At 43.5% G+C, this 27,025-nt stretch overlaps 1 protein-coding gene across 1 annotated transcript in view; it reads left to right on the top strand.

The window, feature by feature from the left end:
* Positions 1 to 27,025, top strand: part of chst11 (carbohydrate (chondroitin 4) sulfotransferase 11) — a 90,962-nt gene that overhangs the window by 41,794 nt on the left and 22,143 nt on the right. Inside the window, exon 2 of the mRNA XM_086146827.1 lies at positions 24,428 to 24,513. Within this exon, the coding sequence (XP_086002953.1) occupies positions 24,428 to 24,513 (86 nt within the window). The remainder of the gene's footprint in view (positions 1 to 24,427; positions 24,514 to 27,025) is intronic.

Raw genomic sequence — 27,025 nt, forward strand, 5'->3', positions numbered from 1 at the left:
AGTGTGAATGAGTGAGTGAATGGTTGTATGTCTGTATGTGGTGATGTGCTGGATTGGCAGCCGGTCCTTGGTGAACCCTGTCGATCCCCCAGTAACAGCTGTCACAGACTCCAGCCCCGTTGAGTGCAGGATAAATGGATGAATGAATGAATGATTCTAATGTCAATTAATTCTGAAGCTAACATCGGGGTGGCACAGGATGTCTTTGGAACCGAACATTCCTGGTTCAATTCCCGGCTTCTCCTAGTGTGTTGACGCGTTGTTGAGCAAGACACTGAACCCCTAACTGCTCCCCTGGCGCTGGTGGACGGCAGCCTACTGTTCATGGTTCATCCATGATGGGTTAATTGCAGAGTGAACTAGAGCTTGTCAGAAATAGTGTTGAAACACTGTCCACCACTCCAATAAGCCCCCTGGACCCTGAAGCGATGAATCCTCCCAGTGTTTGTTCAGAATTATCAGATAAGAAGTGTAGTCGCTGAAAGGTCAGGCTTTGACAAATGGCATTCAGGACTTCTCTCTCCACCATCTGGAAATTGAAAATTTGTTTCGGGTATTGATTAGCGATATCGCACTGATTCTATATTAGGTCACGAGGGAGTTCTCATGCCCATAAATAATGTCTGACCTTCCTTACAACTTTATGGCATCTTGTCCTCGCCATTCAGACTGGACCTGCTCTTCTCTCTCTTTCTCGCCGTGGCTGAATGGAAGGAGGGAGGCTCAATGTGTACATCGCAATTCCAGAAGTCACATTGTGTAATTACACAGTACTGTACACGTTGTTTTGGGGTTTTTTTTTTAGATAAAATCTGCAACTGGATGTCATTTTAAGCTCCAATTGAAGTTTGAGCAGAAAGGAAATAACTGTGGTTATCTTCTGGACCACGGTAGCCTCAACCAAGTCCAATGTTTCCAGACTACGGGGTTTCAGACCTTGACGTTGACTCCGAACTCTAGTGTCTGCAGACGACACCTGGAACCGTCCAGGAAAATAAGGAGATTTGAATACTTTCAGTATGATTTATTAAATTGAATGTACGTGTATGTTACGTCTACGGACTTACTATGGATCTAAGTAAAAGTAAGCTGTATGATGTAGAGTGGCGATTTATTCAGGAAGATGGCTGCGGTATTCTGGAGTGTGCTGATAGCAGATTATCCTCCAACACGTGAGGCAACGGGCTCCAAGGGACACGGGACCCCGGCCCTCCCTCGCCACCCGCCACTGGGGTATTGTTCCCCTCCTTTCCCTGCGTCTCTCTCTGCGGGCCGGCCGGCAGCTGCTGCCTCTGTTCAGCTTAAATAGTGAGCAACCCCTTTTTTAAGAATCGTTTCACGTCCTCATGTCTTCCATCTCTGCTCATCTTCAGCGTCTGACTCATCTTTCCTCGCGTGGCTCTTCTCCATCTGGCTGAACCAAGGACAATATAATATTCCTATCCTATCGTGTCCCAGAGGTCTCAGTTGCTTTTACAGTGGGCTGGTTATTTTAGGAATTGGAAGGCTTTTCTAAGATTGAGGCCGGAGTAGCGGGAATGTAATGTAAATGCTTTAGCAGCTGTATTTCTTTAATCCCCTCAGGCTTTGTGCCTCCAGCCTCACAGCAAACTTTATGAAAAAGAGTTTTTCTAAATGTTAAAGGGAGGAAAAAATCACACCCAGGAGGTTTTAGAGCAGAATGGATTCATTAGTATTCGAGATGAAAAACAGCTTTTTTTCTTGACTTAAGACTGAAGGTGACCCTGGATCATTTGAATTCACTGAGTTTCATTTCAATTAAATATGCACCATATATATGGATATAAGTATTTCAGGACACCCCTTTCAAATGTTTTGAACTTAAGGTTACTGAAACGTCGAGAGTGTTTGTGTTTCTTCACACACACTTGGATGAGACTGGCTCACAGAAGCCCAAGCGAAAGAAAACAAAACAAACCAAATCCAGGATGAGCCCCAATTACTTTACTGCCAAGACGGGAGCTTGGGGATTGTGGAGTGTGTTATGTTCCCCACGTGAGTGTGATTGAATATATAAATTGTTGGGATTTAACTTATCCAGAAATAACGGGGGCGAAGCCGTGATATCGTGTTGCCAAACCGGAAGTACTTTATTAACACACAGGAGAGGAAGATGGACGATATGGCCACAGCACAAATAAACACCATCGCCTCTTGGCGGGACTCAGGGGAAATGACCAGAGAAGACCAACACAACCCAATAAATCACATCTCCTCCCCACTTATTTAGAATACAGTCTCCCAACTCTGTTGGATCTTAACTAGGTGTTCAAACAGAACACTATCAAATATCGTGCAAAGGTAACCCCGTAATCAACCCTCCCTTATTTACAAGCAACAAACAATCACCAACTAAGCTTAGAGGCAATCGAATGAACCGATAACACCCCCAGGCTGAGGCTGGTGGTGGGCTTCTTTCCACCTCAAAATTATCTGGGGATTGTGGGGCGATGGCCCGTACCCCAAGCCTCTTAAAAGGTTAAACGGTCTGGGGGTTTGGTAACCGGTGAAGGGTACCTCCTCATTGTCTCTGAAGGAGGGATGGCCTCAACTGGCATCTCAGCTGGTGACCAGATTATCTTTCTGGGGGAACTCTGGTCCACCCACTCGGGGGGCCGTCGGCGGCTCTGTCATTGGGATGGTAACTGGTTGGCTTAGTGCTGCTGGTTGTTTCTCTGTTCACTGGCCCGCCACTGATCAGTGTGACATTTCCAGGGTACTCGTGAGCGCACTACCACTGTTTAAGACACTGGCCCTGACTGCGACATCACCACACCTGGGATCCACATCTCCTCCCCCTGTCTATAATCACGAGCCAGAACAGAATCCCCCTCTGCAAAGTTTTTGCCCTTGGCAAATCAGGCCCTGGGATCCTGCTGATCTGCCTTAGCCTGATCCACCACTGCTGTCACACTAGGCTTGAGAAGGTCAAAGTGGGTGCAGAGCTGACAGCGAAGGAAGGGCACGGCCCCGGACTCATTAGTTGTGGCATGTGGGGCATTTCTGTAGCTGAGCAAGAATGAATCCAGCCCCTGTTTTGCTGTGGTTGTGGTTGCCCCCCTGGACGTTTTCGACGAACGCATCAGCGTTTGCTCAAAATGTTCTGCCTGTGGCTGGGTGAAATGGTGCGGAGTGCATGTGCATCACTCCATTCTTTGAGAAAAGCTGCAAAATCACTTGAAATGAATTGTTGGACGTTATCGCTGACCAACACTTCAGGCAATCTGTGATGGCTGAACAAACTCCTAAGACCCAGAATGGTCTTAGTGGTCACGGTGGAATCCATCAACTGTTCTTCCGGCCATTTCGAGTTGGCATCAACTACCACCAGAACTACCATTACCCCTCGAAAGGGCCTGAAAAATCCACATGTATTCGCTGACACTGAGTCCCTGGCCATGGCCAAGAGCGCAGTAGGGAGGGACTGGGAACCTTCTGGTTGTGCTGACAGGAATCGCAAACTTTAGCCCACTGTTCAATCTGAGCATCAGTCCCCGGGCACCAGATATAACTCAGAGCGATGGCTCACCCCAGGGTGCCCTGCATGCACCTCTTTCAGCGATTGTGGCCCCAGCCTTTGGGGCACAATCACCCGGTTACTCAAGAGAAGGCACACCAGCAACACGGTGAGCTCGTCTCTTTCACTCTCGTGAGCAAAAGTGTGTCAGGGCATTGTCGTATCCTTGAGTCAGGGGACACTGCCCAAGAGTACCCTGTCCAACACTTGCGCGACCACTGGGTCATACCTTGTCTCTTTGCGAATGTCAGTGCTGCAGAGTGTCCAGGTGAGGTATCAGCACCCTATCCACTGAACCCAGCCTCTCCTTGTAAACTACCTGTAGGGGCAGGTGAGAAAGGCCGTCTGCATTTCCATGTTCTGCTGCACTCCCACAATGAATTGTGTATTGGTTGGGCTGTAAGTATGAATGCCCATGGCCTGGCAGCTTCCATAGATGGAAAAGCTTTGCTGGGGCTCAATATGGTTGCAAGTGGCCTCTGGTCCGTAAGCAGGGTTAAATGGTGGCCATAAAGGTAGGCATGGAACTTGCATAAGCCAAATATGATTCCCAGCGTCCCCCTGAGGGTAGTTTTTTTCTGTCTTGCTTAAGGTTCTGGATACGCACGCTCTTGGCCTCTCTTGATCACCAGGCATATCATGGGAGATCACTGCGCCTGCGCCATGTGGCGAGGCATCGCATGCCAACCTGAATGGCAGTTTTGGGTTGCGCTTTGTCAGAGAGGAGCTGTTCCTTTGGAGTATGAAATGCTTTTACACACTCCTGGGTCCATTTCCATTGTACTTTCTTGTATAATAATGCATGCAGGGGACTGAGTGTAGTTGCCATGTTTGGGACAAACCTACCATAGCTGAGTTTATAAGACCCTGGAGAGAGCATAGCTGGCCTACATTGGTTGGGGCTGGGGGCTCTGCGATAGCACAGAGCTTTTCTGGGGATTTGTTGAGGCCCATGGTATCGATTATATACCCAAGGTATTCTAGAAAGTTTCTGAAAAAACTCGCATTTTTCTCACTGCACATGTAGGCCAAATTTGAGAAAGCAGCTCAGTACTGCCTCCAAGTTATTCAGGTGATCATCATTATGTCCCGTTATCAGGATGTCATCCAGAAAACAGTGCACATTGGGAAGCCCCTGAAGCACCTGATCCATGATACGCTGGAAGGCGCTCAAGCCCTTCCTCCATCTTGAGCCTGAGCGCATTGGGGACCACCATATCCCGACAGACCTTGGGCTGATGATCCGGCTTGATTGTCAGTGCTGCCTCAAAGTCCTTTAAAGTTCGCAGTTCATCTTTGGACGCCTCAGTGTGGCTTTCTAGAACTATTCTCGAGGTGTCATCTATCCACATGTGATGAAATGGATTTGGCTGACACTATTGCCCTTTAGTTCAGTCTCACACTTCTCAACCACTCACGGCCAAATAATGGGGATGTGTTACCTTTGAGCACATACAGGGGGAGCTTGTTTATTCAGCTGCACCCTAACTTTCACCACCCCTACTGGGGTGATGACTTGACCAGTTTATATTTTCAGCAGGATTTGGGTGTGGCGCAGACAAATGTGGCTGAATTGTGCATTATACAGCTTCTCTGAGATAATGGACACTGCTGCACCCATGTCTAGTTCCATTATGGTTTTTTGTCCCTCAACTTTTGGCCTTACCCAGATTACTGCAGAGGCTGGGTTATCATGCTGTGCAGCATTTGCTCTCAGTGTTCCCCTATTGGCTACATCTACCATGTGCAGGGTGACATCTGCATCAGAATCATTGGTATCTGTGTCACTCTGCTCATCGTTGGTGGCAAGCTTATTTACTTCTCTCTTTGAATTTTCTCTCCATTTGTTGTCTTTCCTCTCCCACATTGTGGTTTATTTCTTTGCCTGCTCTCTTGTATGTGCGTGAGATGTAGCCTTTCTTACTGCAGCGGTGGCAACTCTGGTCCTTGTAAAAGGAGTCACTTTCAAAATTGTTTATCCTACCATATCCAGTACCAACTGATCCATGGATCAGTTGGTAGTGGCCGTCCAAGAAATTATTGATTATTTCCATTGGATTTATTATCTAAGTCTGAACAATCTTTATTTTGAAAAATCTTTTCTTTTGAAAAATGATCGTATTCTCTCAGTTACAACTCGGTCACTTGAGTGCCAACAATTTAATCCACAAGCTAGCAAAATGAGTAAAAAACAGACATCTTCGGGGAGTTTCTTTTCAAAGGGGAAAAGGTCCAGTGAAGTGACAGAAGAAGAGCCAACAACTTCCAAATAAAAGAAAGCTTTTAACAGACAATACTAGGAGTTCTACTTGAAATATGGATTCATCACAACAGGTGATTCCCACAGACCAAGCCCGCTCTGCATAATATGTGGTGACAAGCTGGTTCTTGTTCTTTATTTATTTTTCCACGTGCATTTTTTCATAATTTATTTAGGGGGGCAAAATGGAGGTTAACAGAGACTTTGATGTTATTCTCATGTTATGTTGTTGGCACAATGTTACGATGAAGCTGTTAATGAAGTTGTATACGAGGACACAGTGGATTCACGTATATTATTATAATCGCAATATAAAAAGTCTACTTGCCCCCCCACCCCCACCCCCACCCCCCGCCTTCCCCCGGCCGCAGTAAAATTGTCAAGCATTGACTGGGCCGCGGTGATAAAAAGGTTGTGGACCACTGCTCTATGCCATTTGTTAGCACAAAGTGTTCAAATTTCTTCACAAATGTAGGCCTCTGCACCGTCACTTTGTCAAAAACCCCGACGTGACCCACAATCCGTGCCATCCTCAGCAGACAAATAACCCAGTACATCAGAGTATGTTTGTTTTCAGCTGAAGTCCAAACTGAAGAGTTTGAAGTGTTCCTCAGTAGTTCACTGTGCCTCATGTTATTCTATCTGAATTTAATCGATGAATGTGTTTACAATATAGCAAAGTCATGGGGGGGCAACTCTCATTGGCCAAGAGGATTGGTTGCCAGGCGATCACTAGGCCACCATAGAGATAAAAGACCATTCAGTCTCTCATTCCCACATCCGGGCAATTTTGGGTCTCCTGCATGTATTTGGACCGTGGACTGCGTTGAACCCTGGAAGAAATGCATTCAAACACACATTCAGACTCCACACAGAACCCCCCCCCCAGAATTGAACCAGGGACCTTCTTTCTGTGAGGCTGAAGTAGTAACCAGAGAAGCTCCATCTTTAATGGAGGGGTTCAGTTGTCATTGTCTTAAACTGCAAACATCAGCTTGTTAAAATGTGACCAATTGACCCCTGACCCATGACCCTTAGGGTGTGTTTCAATGAAATATCTGATGTTTGATTTACCTGTCGGCCTTGATGTGTCTCAGGCTGACGTTTGCCTAGTGACCTTTGACCTCTGCAAGAGGCGAAGTGAGTTGATTTGAGTGTTTTGGGTCTTTTTGAAACCTACCCTACCCTGAGGTCTTTGCTGCATCTACTCTTCCAGTTGATGATGTCAAGCTTAATTTTTGTTGAATATATTTTATGTTTGCTGACCATCTACTCTGAATAGAGATCCATATCCACATTGATAGGTGACATGGTCAACACTTCCACCTCCAAGCAAGAAGGTTTCTTGCTGGATTCCAACATTGAGTAGTTTGGATGTTCTCCCCGTGTCTGTGTGGGTTTCCTATTGGTTAGATGATTAACTTCAAGAGTCCAAGAGACCAAAATTCCACAGACATCAGAATGAGAGAGTAAATTGTTGTGCGATGCCCTGTGACCGACTTGCAACCGGTCCAGGGTGTACCTCACCTCTCTCCCAGTGACAGCTGGGAAACATTCAAGCACCCCTTAGACTGTGAGTGTAGGATAAGCAGTACACTGAATGAATGAATGAATGAATAAATGAATGAATGAATGAATGAATGAATGTGCACTTCAACCAGTCAACATGCATTTAGATCCAGGGAAAAGGGAAGTTAGATAACTCTGGAAGACTCAAAGGAACTAGCAGACAAAGTTTGCAGCAAATACAGTGAAGAGCCAGTAATATCTGACAGTATGCTGATGACATCATGATGTATATCATATGAGTTATACAGTGAAAGGAAATCCAGGAAAAATCACTGACATTGTGGAAAATTGTGAAATGCAGGTTATTCTTGTTCAAAACTGTGCATGTGCATTTTAGTATTTCCACCTCCGAGTGACCTGACCCAACCTGCATCCTCTTGTCTTTTACTGAGACTTTGCCCCAATGTTGACTTTTGGCACTTTCTTTGTGCAAGTAAAAATAGGATTGGACAGCGCGTTAATGCGCGTCTTGATTCTGCCCTCTGACCAAATTCTTCCCTGACTCTCTTGGTGATTCTTGGGCACATTTTTATTACTGCTAATGTTTCAATTTGCTTCTCACGCATTCATTTTCATTTTCTGATGTAATTGTGTCATATATATATTTATAATAAACTTATGACATCACTTCAACTTCAATTGTATTAATGTTAATGATATTTAAACATGGTTATCTCGCAACCACAGAGAAATATCTTCCATACTTTGCTTTGGTAATTGCTATGTTGTTATTGTCAGCATGTTAGCATGCTGATATCAGCGTTTAGAGAACTTCCAGCATGGCCTTCCTTGCTTGAATCTGAAACGCTTTGAACCACTTCATACTTATGAAGGCTTATTAAAGTTCTTATTAATGACCTCATTAATGTTTAAAAGCATCTTAATGTTTCAAGGCTAGCACTTGCGTGAGGTACAGACCAAACAAAGACATCGTTCATTGAATTTTATTGTAATAACTCCCAACAAGCTACTTCCATTCAATAATTAATAAGTAAATTGATAGGAAAACATTAGTCAATAAAACAGTCAGCATTTCATCTTAAGGTTTTATGAGGTAACACGATCATTGTGTTTCTTTACCCGAGTTCATTTGTTTATTCTATTTTGTTGGAGCCTTGGTCGCCAAACGCAACCCAGTCACCATCATTACTGTTCAGTATCTCCTCTGCCCTCAAGACTCATGAATTACTCACAGCCCACAGTCAGCTGATAGCTTTTTCTTCAACTTCAGATGTTTTATGCAGAAGGCGCCGAGCAGTAGAGAAGACAAAGATCATTTTCTCTGTAGTTTGTTGAAAATTTAGTGGCTTTATAACTGCAGTGTTGCATGTCCGTGACCTTGAGTGCAGGGTAAGCGGTTATAGATAATGAATAAATGAAATAAGTTCTCTTATTCAGTTGGTGACTTCTGATGGGGCCATCACATTGTCGGACTAAACCCATTGTGACACGGGTCTGTTATTCCAGATTTAGATAATGAAAGTGACGGACATGTGTCAATCACCCCTGCAACCCAGAGTGCAGGATGAGCGATTATAAATAATGTGAAAATTAGACTCGAAAAAGTGTGGTTTGGTCATTGATTTCTTAGTGAAACTTACAAAATTGTGTGGCTATGCTACAAATAATAGGTTACCGATTTACTTTTGTGTGGAGAACCTGGCTCTGGGCTGAGCTGTCCATTAAAGATATGAAGACATAACCATGAAACAACACCTTTGGGTGTAATAAGCCCTGATGTTATCTGAGATTTAATGTCCTGTTCATCTATCCTGCCAAGACTCATTTCTCAGTGTGTAAAGGTGACGTGAAAAACAACTATTTGTCTTTTTAAGAATAAAAGAAAGGAATAAAAGCTGTATTGGCTTTTCCATCCATTCAGTTGTTTTGTGAGTAGGTCCTTCTCATACCTCGCTGATAAACACCACCCGAAAGGTTTCTGCTTCACTTGTCAGATTCCCCAGTTTGATCCCTGCACCTTTTTCTTCTTCAATTAGTTACTGTTCAGTTCAGACTCATTGTGGCAGCACTCTCTCTCTCTCCCTCTCACTCTGTGCGTGTGTGTGTGTGTGTGTGTGTGTGTGTGTGTGTATACATGCATGCATTTGAGAGGAAGTTCAGTGAGTTCATGAGGATTGCTCCAGTCTGCTGGTCTATTTCCAGGCAGAAATCTCCTCACCCCTCACTCCATCCTCATGACCCCCTCCACTCCTCCTGCAGCCCCCCTGCATCCTCTGCTTTGGTGAATAATGTGCTATCTTACAAATACCCCCAGACAATTATTGATTCAAGTTTAAACTGCAAATGGAAGTGCGGGAATCGCGCCGCTGGCATATGTTTCATCGGAGGATACTTATCTTTTTCTATGATCGCGATTTATTTTACCGAGCTTTTAGTTAGAGGCTTTTTGTTCTTTCTTCGGTGTCTGCTTTGGAATGCTTTAATTCAAACCGCTGAATGGTCACTTGAGCAAACCGGGGAACCAAAGAGGTTCAACAGAACATCCAAAGACAAAAATCGTTCTAGAACTTCTTCCCCTCCTTTCAAACACCGGGAGGAGGAAGAAAACTGAAATCGGTTGAGCATAAAGTTATTTGACAGAAAACTGTACAGCAATGTACGGTGTATTTTTGTACAAAGTAGTTATCTGTGTAATTTTGCCATCAATGACAGCGTATTACACCGTATTAATACATTTTATATTGTTATTTTTTGTCTGTGAGCGGAGACCGGAGTATCTTTTATGTTTGCTTTCCCCGTTATTTATTTATCTGTTTTTATGCCTGGTTTGATCTGAAAATGTGTCAGACAGCTGTCTCCTGTTCCCCAAGTGCAAACCAGATACCTGCAGCGACAAATACACTAACCTAGACCTGAACCTGATCCCCCACCCCCAACCCCCGCCATCCCATGACTGTCTCTCCTCTATGCTTCAGCACCTTCGCACTCCTCATTGCCCGCGGTTGACCGCGTTTCACCGCTTATCCACGGCCAAGACAATATTGTGTCTGTGTGTATGGGCTCATGTTCCCGTGCACGTGTGTGAGTATAAACAATTTTTACTTGTTGTCTTCCTGTCATCCATCATAGACCGTGCAGCCTTGATGCCTCTCCACACATCAACTTCTGAATTTTTTATACAAACTCCTGATATGACGGAGATCCCTCGTAAAACTTTATTCTCTTTGCAACTTCATTTTCTGTACTTGTTTATTCAACAATAAATCTCGGCTCCTCTAAAGGTGCGCTGGGGCTCTTGGCTCCACCTCGCAATAAAATGCCCCTGAACTAAACATTTCCTTTTTAAGGATTCAAGGAGGCGTCTGTGTCACATGACTCAGTGCTAGAATCTCCTCCCGGTGAATGAGTCGGGTTCAGTGGGAAAACAGTCCTAAGTCTCTGGACGAAATGAGCTGTAGTTTGTTCATGTGTCTGCTTTTCCGTCTGAATCAGTGGAACTTCTGTGATCCTCTGTCTGTGTCGGGGTGGGCAGATGTGGGAAGAACATGGAGCTATTCATTTTAAATATAATTTATATAGTTTGCATCTGTATCTTACAGGTGAACTTGTAGCCCTATCTGCTGTACTTTTCTCACATATACTTATTTCAGAGAATGGGGTCTGGCTGTAAAAGTAAATGTTTCTCATTTGATAAAAATACTGGGAATAATGCATTTGTTGTTGTTTGCTCTTATAAGTTACCCTATGTTCCTGTCTTTTCCGGAAAAAAGTGTTCACTACAGCCATTAACATCCTTTTTGCAAAGTCTACCACCATTTGTCCCTCTGTGTTCCTATTCTATATACCAAATCTGCCCATCACTTCTTCGTGCCCTCTATTGCCTTCACTAACATCCCCATTGAAGTCTCCACCAATTACCACCCTCTTATCTCTGGGGATATTCTGCATCACTTCATCTAGCTCATTCTAGAACTTCTCTTGCCCCTCAAACTCACGTCCCACCTGCGGGGCATAGTCACACCTTCAATTTCCAATTTCAGACTCATAAGTCTATCTGGCATTCTTTTCACCTCCAGAACATTCCTAACAAACTCCAAGATAAACTCCTACTCCATTTCTCTTCCTGTCAGTACCATGATAGTACAACTCAAAGCCTCCTCCTAACTCTCAACCTTTTCCTGTCATAGTCCCCATATTCAAAGTCCCGACTCTCAGTCCCAGACTCGTGCCTTTCCTCTTCTCTCTCTGCTTCTGAACACGCCTTTCTCCTCTCCTTCTTTGACCTACAGTAACCCAGTTTCCTTTGGTACCCTTTAGGTCATCTGTACCAATGGCGGTTATTGTTAACCTGGGCCTCGACTGATCCGGTATGATCTGGTTATTAAGTTTGATTCGCATGTTTGGTTTGGCAAAAGTTTTACGCCCTTCCTGACGCAACCTTCTGGATTTATCCGGGTTTGGGGCTGGCTCAGGGAGACACCAGCCCATGCCGCCCTGAGGCTGCATTTTTAGAATTACTTGAATATATATATATATATATTATATAGACTTCCTGAGTCAGCCCTTTTTCTTTCCCCTTTTTGGTCCTTTTTTTGTTGAACGGGAGGATCATGGGGAGTGGGCAATTCAAGGAATCCTGGCCTGGGGTGCGCAGAATCTCTTCTGGGAGGTCCGGGACCGGAACGTTGATAGAATGGCGGAACAGCTGGAGCAGCCGTTCCCTGGAGTACACGAGAGAGAAGTGGATGCAGAGAATAGGTTAAAATGGAGGAGGTTGATTTCCTTTTGTGTTCCATGAAGGGAAAAGCCAAAAGGAAAAGAAGATTTCGAAGTTATTTTCATGTAAAGGGGGTAATATAAGGGTTGTAGTCTACGAGGTCCCATGAAAGTGGACAACTCCAAACCCTCGCCCCCCCCAAACCATTTGTGTAATGCACTTCCACCCAGCGTTCCTTTGCTATTATTCAGCAGGTCTGACTCACTGATGGTATCACCACAGGCTAGTTATCCCAGGGCCCAGGGACCCTGGGGGGGGGGAGCCAATCTAAACTGGAACACTCAATGAAATTATACACACATACATACACACACACACACACACACAACTCCCCACCTCCCAGCTTCACAATGACTGGTGTGCTCAAATTCTGGGGCTGAAATAAAAATTGATTTGTTTGTTAACAAAATACCCGCAACCATCAGCTGCAGGATAAACTGTATGCTGTAGATAATGAATGAATGAATGTTTACAAGCGAGTCTATGAAGCTTTTCTTTTGTGATGTAACTTACATCCCTCATCCCTCCGTTTCAAAAACTCTTCGCCATTATCCGCGAGTGTTGCGGGTTGCCTCCCCCCCCCCGCTGCTCTCACAAGCAAATTGCTTTTCTCCCCCTCCCTCACGACAATAATTACCGAGCGAATTAATGGAGACGCCTTGAAGCAACAAATGTTTCATTTATTGTATCCCTACACCCTCTTTTTTTTTTTTTACTCTTCATTAAGCATGTTTTGCAGAACTTTAATTTCTCGAAAAAAACTGCTCAGAATTCTCTGGTGCCTGCTATTCCATTGTGGGCTGTCGCTGTAGATCATATCTGGGGAAATGCATTAACATAAACGTGTCCCAGGAGGTCGGAGGAGGCCTACGCTCGGGGTTGACCTACGTGCACGGGCACAGTGCATCCAGCATGTTGCTGCAGTGCGTCTGCATCAATAATGGATTCCTCTCATGTTAAATGAATGAAAGCAGAGGATGTCTGACTGAAACGTACCTGCCTCCTCGGCCCGGCTTGCTTTTATCCTCTAGAATACTAGCTGATGGCGATGATGTGTTCAACAGGCCTGAAAAGCTCTCCATCTCTCCGTCTGCAGAGGAATGGAGATGTTTTCTAGGCTGCCGGCTTCTTTTCTTCATGCCTCCGCTTTTTTTATCCCGTCACACACCCTGGCAGAGCAGCGTATAAGTCGCCGTCTGCAGCCGGGATCGGCCGAAGGTCTGTTTATTACAATTATTCATCTGCGTTTGTCCGATTTCTGTCACGGTGTGTATCGTGATGTTGTTAACGCAAGAGTAAAGTTTCTGTAGGAACCAGAGCTGGGCTTCATCTGTATTGAAGAGATTCAATAAACCTCAAATAAATGTACCTCTCTTGGTATTTATTTTTGCTAAAGGACGTGGTTTTTACTCAGTCAATAGAGTGTTATACTCAAATGCAGTCACATCCTGCACAGACTGGAGCACCTTTTAAAGATATAGAGATGTAAGAGACTTATTGTGATCTGGCGATAAACAGGTACAAATATTTATATCCTCACTATGAACAAAATTTACATGCACTCATAATATAACTGAATAATTCATGTTTGGTTTTGTTTTTCTTCTTAACTCCGGAGTACAGTTTGTTTGTTGCATCCTGCCAAATCCCCCCCCAAAAAGTCTCTTGCTAATAGAGACCGTCGGAGGAGGCCAAACAGATTCAGTGCGAGAGGAGATACGGTCCCAGGCTTGGCTATTAAACTTAACCGGACACGCCTTAGGGATGTTTGGTCTCATCTGCTGTGTAATAAGTTGTTATAACAATTGTTATATATGTGAAAAATGGAAACAGCAGAATTTTCAAATGAATTTCTACGCTGAGTTGACTGCAGGTGGCACGAGGATCTGCACTGCGAGCCGGTAGCAGGTGGAGGGAGATCTCGAGCGGGCGAGGTATGACCCGGAAAAGGAGAGGAATGAAGGTCAGCCACAGCAAGACAGAATACTCGTGTGAAAATGAGAGGGACATAAGGAGAACAGCGAGACTACGGGGAGTGGAGATAAAGAAAGTGGGGGATTTGAAGTACTTAGGGTCAACAGTCCAGTGCAGCGGAAAAGAAGTGTAGAAACACGTTCTGGCAGGTTGGAACGAAAGGAGAAAAGTGTCGCGGGTGACATGTGATAAGAGTATCAGGTGATGCTCTACGGTTTCGAGACAGTGGCATTGAGGAAGAGAGAGAAAGCGGAGTTAGCAGAGATAAAAATGTTGCGGTTCTCTTTGGGGAATGACGAGGATGGATAAGGATCAGAAAAGAGTCCATCAGAGGGACGACGGATGTTAGATGTTCTTGAGATCAAATCAGACTGAGATGGTTCGGACATTTACGGAGAAAGGAGAATGAATATATTGGTTGAAGGATGCTGAGGATGCAGGAGGACTAGAGGAAGACCAGAGAAGAGATTTATGGATGGAGTGAAAGAGGACATGAAGTTAGTTGGTGTGGGAGAAGAGGATGCAGAGGATAATGTCAGAGGCAGATGATTCATGAATGTTACAAAGTTGTTAAGAATGTTTCCATGCATAGTCTCTGGTCTTTTAGAGGAACCCATTATCTTTTGTCCAATAACAAACATGCCCTTGGAGTCTAGTGTTTCAGGAAGTCTGTGCTGCTCCAGTCTGATTCCCGACATCCGGGCCAAGACTTCCTTTTCTGTGCTCTGATCCTTATTTACAGTGCGGCCAGTCAGCTGAGATCCAAGAATAGAACAGAAGCCGAGGGAAGACGTGTGTCCGCCACTGAGTCAGTTTACTTTTTTATTTTCACTGCCAAACCTCTGAAAATTATTTGTTTAAATAATTTCAGATCAGCTCTAGACATTTTAGAAAAAAAGAAACCAGCTCACTTGTAAAAAAAATCCTTACGGTCAGTTGTCAACGCACATCCGTCCCGCCCCCCTCCGCTATCGTTTCGCAAGGAATGTGGGACATTTTGTTAAAAAAAAACGAACAAAAAAAAACAACAACTATAGAGTATGGCCACCAGGGGCATCATCAACCGTCCTCAGCAGTAATAATGATCCATTGTGATATGAAATAGAAAAAGGAAGCATTTGATGAGTCTCATAGATCTCAAAAATATATTCAAAGAACCATTTCATCTTTGAGTAACTGGCATTTCATTTCAGTTTGCATCTATTTAAACCCCGAACGGCCTGAGATTTGATGCCCAAAAGCTCTAATGTCATATAACTTAAGCATCTCTTTCTGTCTTTGTTACTTTCAATATTTTACGGTGTAAATGTTTCATTCAAAATCAATAATTCTAATTTAAAAAGTTGCAGCTGGTATACTGAGTCTGGACCTCTGGGAACCTCAAACTCACTCTGGACTCCAGCGCTGATTTGTTACCTTCAATTGAAAACTTCCCTTCACTAAATGATGTGAAGTAAAAATATCATGAGTTCTGTGCGAAACTAAAACCCGCGTTTTTATTGCACTTTAGATCATTTGAATCGACTTTCCTTCAGGTGCCGTGGATCATCATGTTATTCGGAGGTCACGCGGTGCTTTCAGGAGACTTCTTGACTCCTCAACGTCCTTTCTGGGAGCCGCTCTTGAGCTTTTGATCATTCCCCCTGCTCTCAATCGTCCTTTTCTTTTGCCAAGTGAACTAAAGACCTCGGTTTTAAAAAAAATAGGAGGCTCACTTTTGTCCTTGAGGCAAGTCACATGACTGCAATCGTGCTCCATAAGAGCCACTAAATGGTCATTGAGTCGATATTGATTGACCAGCTGCTGTTTCAAAGGCTCTGAATGAGCTCAGAAAGCCTTTAAAGTGCCAGAAAAATAGAAATCTATAATTTAATGAGCAATTGCTTCTGATCAAAAGCTTCGAAGCAGGCACGCAGCGGACCTTGAAGCCAGATGTCATCAGACTGCCTCCTTCGAGAGGTTTCGGATGCGATGTTTTTCATTTCCAGTCCACAGCGAAAGAGGTCCGAACGCTTTCCCCGTGTGACTTGCTTTGCATTGTAAAAACATCTCCCTCCGCTTGGAGCTGTTTGTCGAAAGCTCTTTGGATTACTGCGATAAAGCGGCGTGGGGACATCATAGAGGGCGATATCCGAAGGCGTTGCTTCCCCCCGATGGGCTTTAGAAGCTGAGGTGCGACTGCAGGAGTGTAATTGCTTATGTATTATCACCACGTCAGTAATCATCATTACGGGGATTAGACGCAGCACTCCAACCAGGACCAGACATATGCAGCCAATCATTACCGAAGGCACAATTTGGGTTTGCAGGTGCACACCCGCGTGCACACACGCACACTGAGAAAATCACTTCCCCAAGTTCTTACGGCTTTATGAAATGAAGTTGTTGCCAACATGGCTAATCACCTGTATCTCCACTGCCTACATTGCTCATTTAAGTCCCAATGATGTTTCAGCCCTTCAGCATTATCGCATACGCACGCACGCACGCACCCGCACACACTGCTAAAAAGACATAGTGCGTGCATTGTGTGTGGCTGATGTGCATGTGTCCTGCTGTGAAGGTAAGATTAGTGACAAATTAATCCTCCTCTAGCGGCCGATAATCCTCGGGTGATAGATGGCGGCAGATGTCTTGCATGATTGCAGGCGTGGACTGAGCATGAGCTGTTTACACAACGCCTTGTGACAAAATGACAAGCATCGGGTCGGAATGCTGAGTCAAATCAGATGAGACGCCGAGAAGGGTTTTATGGAATTGTTCAGTGAAGTTTGAAAGTTTGAATTTAGAGCACCTTAACTTTTCTTTCGTTATTTCTTGATCTACAAATCATGTCATTCTGGAAGCTTCTAAATGCAATTACTACTTTATAACTGACATCTATGGCACATTTTTGTTCATTTTCATCTGAAAGAAATCGCAAAGATTTTTTTTTTCATTGTTGATTTCATGCTCACTGGCACCATTGTTTTCTCTTCTTCAATGAAACTCGTGGAACCCATTAATGCAGCATTGAACACAACATAAGGATACACACACTTAAGGATATTATCCTTTTATTTGTCAGTATGAGTTTATTTTTGTAATGTTCCATAACAAAGCTCTGACTCCAGCATTATGCTTTTCTTTTTCGAGATATGTAAAATGACCATTTTTTCACCTGGAAGTCATTTAGTCACTGTGACTCCTCTGTTAAATTTGTTTTTTTTATTACTAATATAATGCTCACTGAAGTAAACACTGTCACAGTGTCCTGGAGAATTAATCCCCACTTTATTTCTCTGTAGATTTTTAGAGCTAATATTTTCTAGTGTTGGTTTCTTCCTACCAGTGATGTTGAGTGACTGTTGCTATAGAGATAAAGCAATTGTACCCAGGAATACCCAAAAAAAAGAATTAAAAAAAATTAAAAAAAAAAAATGCGGAATTGAGAATCATACCAATTGAGAGTTAAATGAGCAATTTCTATTTCACGAGTTATTAAACTCCAATCTCCAGGTGCACCTGCTGCTCAAAAGCATGCATTGTTTTATCATTTCTGTGTTCAGGCTCAACTTGTACCTTAGAAAGCCCAGTCCGAGACAGGTCCCACCGCTCCCACATGATTTACAAAGTCAGAGTACTTCTTACTTGGCAGACAAAGCTTTGGATATCCTGGACTTGACTACTCCTATTTTGTCCCCTTTCCCTCTGAAAGCCAAGAGCGTCATTTCGTTAAGCGTTGATTGTAAAACCTGTCTGTTTGCGACCTTGCGGGCCTTGCTGCTTTGTTTAGAGGAGCTGTGCATCAGGGAGGCGGCATTAAGTTTTACTGGGACAAACTGGAAGTGTCCCCTCGGGTCGCCAGTGCGTCGCTCGGAGTTGGACGCCGCCCAGCTACTTCCACATCCTTTAACACGGCTAATAAATCTAATATGGCTTCTGCATCAACACCCTTTACAGCTCGACAGTTAGAGAAGGAAGCATTACTTTAATTACCTCCCGACAGTTTCTATCTATTCAGACACTGAAAGTAAATGTTAATTAATGCAGTGGTTTTTTTTTCACCACTGACTTTTAATTTTTCACTTTTGTTGTTGAGAGTGGCCTGTTCTGTAGCAGGAATGTGCGGGTTTATAGTCCATTCTTACCTTGGCTGCACCATATCATTATTCAAAATATGATCGTCTGCATTGTGGTGCTGGATTCACAATATTTAGTCCAAAAAAATAAAGTTACCCCAAAAATTAGAAATGAAACATTTTAAAAATCCCTTTTTTCATGCAAATGTATGCAAAAATATATTTTGAACAGCGGTGAACTTAAATTGAATCAAGTCAAATCAAGTCAGGTTTTATTTTATGTGGGATGCCATATCAGAGCACTTCTCCACTTTTCCACGACTCTTTAAAATGATCTACAGAAACCCAGAATTCCCAAACATGAGGAAGAAGTTGATGACAGTGGAAACAAGGAAACATTGCCTCCGAGCACAAACCTTGGATGGATCCAAGGTCAATGCGGGCGGTCTTCTGTCTCGACCGGTTAGGGTACAAAAAAAGTCAGCAAGATAGAAGTACAGAGACAGAAAGCAAGAGTTTAATAGAAACAGAGGAGGGTATGATGGTTGGGAGGGTCAGGCACAAATGATCTATCGATAATAATAACAGTAGCGCTATCGGTTACGTGGTAATAGCCGACATGGTACAATAATAGCGTTAATGTTCATAAAAGTAATAACAATGGTAGATGCCTGGCAAGACCACTGCCACATCCCCTGGGAACCTGAGAAATGAGAGAGCCTGAGGTATTATATGAAAATGTATACGTCCTTAAATACCCCTAAAAAATATCATAATTGACTTTAAATTTATAAACTAGAAAATCCATGAAATCCATGAAACACATTGACCTGCAGCAAAAACATGCAATTTATAACAGAGAGCTGTTCCAGTGCCTCGCCCAACAGTAGGCCACTTGTTCCCTTTTGTAATTTTGTGACAGATAAGGCCGACAGGTAACCATGGCGACAACGCTAGCAGGAGGAGACGGGAACAGCCACAATCATCTGAAATGGATCCGTCAGTTTGACAAATAAACAATGATGGATTCTGATTTCCTGGGTGTTTTTATATTATTTTCACACGATACTCTTACTTTCTTTTCTTACTGCCTTCTTTCTGTCTTCATGCTTTTATTTGCAGTTTATTGCAATGTTTTGTAATCTCAACATTGAAACCTCAGGCAACTATATATATTTATAAATATTTTGTTCACAACCAAACACACCAGTCATTCTATATCGAGTTGCATGTAATGTTTTTTCTGCTTTGTGATTGGCGTCTGATCTGTTTCCCAGGAGAGGACACAGTCAGAACGGGTCCTTTGGGACTGCGATATGGAAAAGAGGCCATCGGGCATTAATGTGCCGCTATCTGGTCGGGGGGGTGGTAAGAGGAGGGCATAGGTTAGTCTAGGTTAGTCACAAAGTAGCTGTTTTATAAGGTTAATCCTATCAGTCAAGTGATATCTTCAGTGTTATTGTTCCGGATCTGGAGTGGAGTTTGTACTGGTGCACTTCATGTGGTTTTTGTTTTGGCGCCGCTCGACTAACGCTCCGCAGAGGTTAAAGCCCCACCTGGGTTCCGCTCTGCATGGTGTGGCAAATAAATGAACGCTTTGTGTTTGGCCTGTTTGGAGCAGAAAGGCCGCACAGACCGTTCATCCCTCCCCGGAGATGTTGACATTTATTTCACCGGAGCGCACACCGAGATCAAAAGGTCTTCGCTGTTCAATTCCACCATTTGTGCTTTTCATTCAAAGACATAATTCAACCCATGGCTGCATCTGGTATAAGCGTCAGTGTCAGTGAAATCGATAGAGTGCAAGGTGGACTCTGGAGCCAGGCTTCATACATACTGTAACAATTTATCATTAGCTATGCTTGTGTGTGTGTGTGTGTGTGTGTTCATGTCCGTGTCACTCACACGGACACACTGTCTGTTCCCTCTTGACAACGAACAAAAAAAAAGCTGAGGAATCTGGCCAGCAGGTGAAGGTGAGAGGATGTTGAAGTATCGTGGTTTCCATGATTACAGATGTTCCCAACTAATGAGTATGTGTATGTGTGTGTGTTTGTGTTTGTGTGTGTACATCAACTACATCAACATCAATGTACATGCGATTAGATGTCGCAGTGAATCAGGTTAAAAATCTTAAAGATGATTGATTTGTTTTACATCCACATAATGTGGACATTTTTTTTCCTAATTCATTTGGAAATGTTTTGGATCAGTTCACTAAAGATTTATTTTTAATTTCTGCCACCTGGTATGAAATCAGATAAAACTGTAATAGCAGGCAGATTGGAAAAGGCTGTGGATTGTATTTTCGTAACACGGTTATTAATCATACACAGCCGCCAATAATTACATGACTTTGTAAGTCGCTTTGGATAAAAGCGTCTGCCAAATGACTGCAATGTAATGTAATGTAATGACTGCAACCAACATCCAGCTAGGCTTTTATAGATGTCTGTAGAAGTCTTTTATACATCGATATTTTTATTTATTTTGTATTTGTTCCCGTCATATTCTCCTACCGAGCAGGCGTGCATGCCAGACGGCTCAATACGGCCGTCACTTTTGACCGCAGGGCGATAGATAAAAAGGCACCAGTGACTGATGATGCTACGACTCTCCTACAAATAATTAGATAGTTGCAAGGTTATACACTCTGGTTTAGAGAGCCTTGCAGACAGTGTAGCCAATCGGGTCGTCTGTTAGTTTGAAGATACGATAATGGGGATAGCGGGCATGACGTTCAACAATGAGTCAAATTGAACTTAACGCGTTTAGACTGCGTGGGTAAGCTGATCTGAGCATCTGGTGTGAGTCTCCTAAACCAAACAGCTGTCAAATAAAAGTCCAACAGTTCCTCTAATGACAAATCACTTGCTTAAAATACAAGTAAAGAACAATTCTTCCGACAGCTCATTTATAATTTCATTTCAAAGTATAACGTCGAAGTTGTAGAAACTAAATAAGATATTAGATATTCTGAGGCATTCTTTCTACATCAGTAGATAGAAAATCATATATATTGTATTTTCTTAAGCCTATGAGAGTAAAATTTGACACATTTACTGTATATATCTATACGCTTGAGGTACTACTTACCATAATGAGGATTCTCCTTGTGTGTGTGTGTGTGTGTGTGTGTGTGTGAATACGAGATTATTCATAATCAAGGCTTAAAGGCATATTTTCCATGATGGCACTTTGCACAGAGTTCACGTTGTCCGAGGAGGCAGTAATGGCCTGTTTACATCCTCTGCTGCAGGATGGGAACTAAACTGCATTGTAACCGCAGAGCTCTAGCAGCAAGGTTACCCATCAGTGTGAATGTGGGTGCGTGTGCATTTGCGTGTGTGTGTGTGTGTGTGTGTTTGGGAAATGGTTGGCCTGATGTTTTTGGTCCTAATGCAGCACATGCTATTTTGTTTAGAATGAATGTGGTAATTTGCCAATAAGAATAGCTGCATAGCTGCACAAATATGTGTTTGTGTGTGTGTGTGTGTGTGTGTGTGTGTGTGAAGGCATTCCTGGTTTCTCCCCTGCCATCGAAGGTCATGTCCATCTGTTGGGGCTCATTAAACTAACAACCCTCAGCTCGCTCCCAAGGGGTCCATCATGCTCACACATACACACAGAAGGATGGTAAATGTGTGGTTCATGTCAAACTCAGTTCATCCCATTCTTCACCTCATAACAAGGTTTTCTTTTCTGTGAGCGGTGAATCCTGTGTTCGCTTGCGGCACGAGAGCTCAAACCAAGAAGAGCCTCTGTGATTTGTGAATGACCGTTGCAGGTCAAACAAATGCAATAAAAGACACTGGCTGTCGGACATCTTGAAATAGCATGTAGCGAGGGGGCGCTGGAGTTTGGCGAGGAGGCTGAAACAGATTTACATGGTTACAGTCAACAGATTTGTAACTTCACAGTTGGGTGCACCAGCAGGTGTGCAGCTTGAACAAATTTCCAATCGTACGTTAACAGCTCGGCACAGCAGATGTGTCCATTTCACTCCCTTCTCCCTCCGTTCACCAAGTATCCATTGATACAGTTGAGGGGCTTTAAACAAGGTGCTGATATCGAGAACAGAGGGTCACTTTAGACCCCCGTTGTGTGCCTCAGCCTCGATAAACAGTTGGACATCAGGAAATTCATGCAAACGTGTGATTTAGAGTGCAGGTTTGTTTTTTTTAACGTTCATTACCTGAGCTCAGCCAGAGAAAACTGTGAAATAGCAATGCGTTTACTTTTTCTGCATGGCACTTACACTGTTTTTCATTCGGAAAAAACACTACAAGAACGCGTATAAACAATTCTTCAATTTTTCATCGACCTCAGTCAATATCCAATTTTTTTGGATCCTTTGTGTCCCCTCCATCAAAAGTTCTAGGATAGCTTTATCAACAGAAAGTAGCACAATATCTTCGTCTTTTCCTTTCAGTTACTCTCTTCAGGGGTCGCCACAGGGAATCAACCTCCTCCATCTAACTCCATTTTATTTATCCTCTTTTCTCACACCAACTTACTTCAGTACCTCAGGAAGCTGCACAATATAATTTCACATGTTAGGTTGCACTCTGCACTCTGATATTAGCGACTGAGGAAACAGCAACTAAATGAGTGTCATCTATACAAATGTATGTTGACAGTTAATAAAACAGAAAGATCCGTTGATCAGATCATTTGATGTTGCCGTACTGGTATCCTGGCCTCTGGCTCAAGTGCCTTAATGAGTATTGTTACGTGAAAGCGAACTCTTTTAATTAAGTCTTCCTCCTAAAGTTGACAGGGGTCAACTGAGCCTTTTGGGATTGTTGACACCTTCAGAGCAATAACAATAAGTTTGGTACAGGCCAGTAAAGAAACAACAGTAGAAGAAAAAAACCACTGGTAAAAAATTATGCCAAGTGTTTGAGTTCGATGTCAAAATCAGCAGCAAACTCGAAGAAACCTCTTAAGATACATGTTTAAGTTCTGCCCGAATTTGATGTTTCTACGAGTAATGACATAATCGTCAGCGTATAGAGGAACCAAATGAAGCCGTTCTCATTTTGCTTCCCTGGAATGATAAATATCCCCCTGGAAACTAATCAGCGCCATGTGTAGTGAGCGGAGACAGGGGTGAGTTAAGAGACTTGTGGTGTGAAAAGGCTTCCAGTCACATTTACAATCTACTATTGGAAATTGTGGAGAATTTACCCTCGGCCAAAAGACGAGACACGGAGATCCCAAAGTTATTTTCTCTTTGTTCAGATCTAGCATGAGGTGAAAGCGCTTATATCAATGTACTGGCACATACAATCAAGAATCACCATTACGCAGTGACTGCAGGTTTTACCGAAATCTAATCTGGAGGGCGAACAACATCGTAATTAATTTGATGCCCGATCATGAGACTGATGATGCATGGAATAACCATTAAACCCTTGGCTTTCTCATCTCCGTTTCATTTTCTCTTCTCCAGGGATCTCATGCCATCTATCAGTTTCCACCTCAGAGCAGTTGGTGAGAGTGTCACTGTCAGAGGGGAGTTGGTTGTAAAGTACTGAGGTCCTGCCAGATAGACGTCCAACCGTGTTTTCGGTCCTTGGCGTGGAGACACAGTTCTCATTCTCTATCCCAGTTGGTTTCCATACTCTGCTCATCATCTAACACAGTGGTTGTCCAAGTTGCAATTCTTTGAGGTAAACCTGGCCAATATTTCAACCTGGCAGTCATGCGACTATCAGCCAACTGACAAGATTTTTTTTTCCTAATCATATGATCGTTTCACCCCCTGGGGACTTTTTACATGGTTTCTGGCATTTCCCTGAGTTTCACATCGTGTTTCGAATCCTATACATGCGAAATGGCCATTTTGGCAGGAAGAAAAATCGAAAAAGAATAGAGCGCCCAGTCTTTTTTGAACAATAGCATAGAAGAACATGGGCGGCACAGTGGTTTGCGCTTCCGCCTCAAAGCATGAAGGTCCCTTGTAGGAGGAGATGCAGGATGTTCTTTGGACCCCTGAATTGGCAACCGGTCCAGGCTGAACCCCATCACTCGCTCAATGACAGTTCCAGTACTGCCACAACCCTGGGTGTAGGATAAGTAGTAATGAATGAATGAATGAATGGACATGGAAAACTAGCAGCTTTAAATCATCCAATATCATTCAGATAGTTGGTGCTTCTTTAAGGATTTGGTCCGCTTATAGTGTTGAACGATAAATTTAGATATTACGTTGCCGATTCCCTCCAACCCCCTTCTATAATGTTTTAGTTGGTTCTCAACGGCGTCTCACCTCTGTTTTGCAGTCATGCGGAGGAACCCCTTCGTGATGGATGGCTGCTGCAGGAAAGGATCCCGCAACGCCCTGCAGGAGCTCTATACACCGACACAGGTAGGGTGCTCCTCCATGCTCACACTACTGTTGCGACAGGAAATATCTTTTGCCACCGCCAATCTCCTGGCTGTCAGATGTCCGACCTAACAACATCCCTCAGGCAGGCAGTCAGCGCCCTCCGAACCTGTTTTTAGCTGCCCCTTTCCTAAATAGAGCTCTGTTGACCATAAAATCACTGACCCGTCATTACTGATCCCACGGCTTTTTTTGGTAAGGCCCATTTAACAGCCTGTTGAATCCATGTAGCGATTGGCCAGAATGTTGACGCCACCCGAGCTCTAAAATTGTCCAAGGCTGTTTGTGAAACACTTTGCATCAGAGTCTGAACAATGAATACTGAAAAAAGATGATTTCCATTCTAAACAGTCCATCCTTCCTCCAATTTGATTCCTTTGTTTTGGGTGCAAAGTAAGCTATTTTCCCCAATTGTCACTCAACATGATTGGATTTATTTGTTCGTGAAACATATTGTGCCACAAATTGGAACATTTGAAATACTCAGATTTTAATGTTCCTTTAGTTTGCTTGCCTTCCTGATGTGGATATTTCTCCACAGTTATTTTCCCCCAAAGGATACTTTAAGTGGAGTGTCCGATTGCAACAGACCAATGATTGTATTCAGCCTATTTTAGTTTTGTTTATTATTTGCCTTGTTATAAAGCATTCAATGCAATCATGCTGGGTTTGTATCAGGCGTTGTACATGAGTGGTACATGGGACGGGAAAATGAAGTAGCGGTATACTTAAGGACACCGAAGAGAGTGAAATATCTGCGTTTCCGTGCAAGTGCACTGGACGCTGACCCCGAGGCTGGCCTCCACAGTGACACCAATATGCTTATTTTGCGCTCCATGCTGTCCTTTCAGGTAGAACCACCTCTGCATTGACATACTGACGCCCAAAAACTAAAGGGGGAACAGCCATGCTGGAGGAGGGGGGATATCAGTGGCCTTCCTCACTGGCTGTGAGGCAGTTACTGTCAGTTTTTACAGGTCGAGCCCAATAACTAACAGTCTTATGAAACATATTCTTTATAGATATACTGTTTTCCAGAGCAAACAATAACCCTTTCCTTGTGATTTTACACGTGTCACAGCCGTGCGACGGGAAGCAGCTTTTATTTGATAACCATAACCAGTAATGCATTCATAAGCCTCACTCGCTCTTCCATTTATTAGCTCGACTCGATAAACCGAAGCTGTATAACGCAACATCCCAGAATTAAACCTGTGAGTAAAAGCAGGACAGATCGGCTCATGCATACAGAGTTGCTTTGTTCCGAACCGGCAGATTCAATAAAGACCGAGTCTTATAATCCTCGAGAAGGGGGGATTTGTGGGGCCTATTATCAGTTAAAAAGATAAGTTCATTCACTGGCAGCCTCGAATGAGTTGGTGCGTCTCTTTGCAGCGGCACGTCATTTAGCAGTTCGCCGCGGTCACTGTGGCTTAGACAGCAGCACAGTATCAGCATTTAGAAGTGCTGCGCCCTGTTGAATCTTGGAGCACGCAGCCCCCTGACACCTACCGGATCAGACCCTCTTGTCCTCGGTCGCAGGGAAAAACGTCGACGATGCGACGTGTCTCTGAGGGACAGATGTGTCAGTTTGTTCTGCCAAGTCAGTTGTGTCTCTGCCCTGTAACTGACCTGCGGATCAAAGAATGGAACTGAAACTTTTGCTGATCACGAAGGAGGCCTGCAATTCCTTCATTTGCTATCTGCACCGCATGCACTCCTTTTGGGTTGTGGGGAGGCTGGATTGTACCCTAGCTGTTACTGGATAGGTTGCAAGTTTATCACAGGGCGATAGACAGGGATATACAACAACTCACTCATTTGCATATCAGAAAGAGACATTTCACTCTCACATTCACACCTCATACAGACACAATCATTCACCTTCTCATTCTCATGGAGATATACAACCATTCACTCTGTCATTCTCACATCATATAGAAAAATTACACCATTCACTCTCTCGTTCATATTTCATAGGGAGACAAACATCCATTTACTCTTTCGCGTGTCGTATAGCGACACAATCATTCATTCTGTCGTTCACATGTCATATAGAAATACAACCGTTTACTCTCTCATTCACTTGCCATAGAGAGACACAAAAATTCACTCTCTCATTCACACGTGATATCGTAACAAACAATTAATTCAACTGCAAAATTCAGTGAACTTCTTGCGTGTTTTTGTATAGTGGGTGGGAGCCAGAGAATCCGCAGCAAACCCACGCAGACACGGAGGACAACATACAAACTCCAAATAAAAAGCCTCCCTGTTGGAATCAAACCAGGGACCTTCTTGCTGTGAGGCAGAAGCGCCACCTTGTGCAATTTTCCACCACTAAAAAGTCATAATAATACTTGCATTACATCACTAATACTGATTACTTGCTGTAAAAGACATACAGTACTTAAGACTAAAGAGTCGATACTAGCCCTGAAACCACATGACTCATATACAGATGTGGCCAAAGCAGTTTGACTAAAATTGTAGT

The sequence above is a fragment of the Fistularia commersonii genome, chromosome 5, assembly GCF_037954325.1.
Source record: "Fistularia commersonii isolate RoL2024-O1a breed Wild chromosome 5, RoL_Fcom_v1.0, whole genome shotgun sequence".
Taxonomy (NCBI): domain Eukaryota; kingdom Metazoa; phylum Chordata; class Actinopteri; order Syngnathiformes; family Fistulariidae; genus Fistularia; species Fistularia commersonii.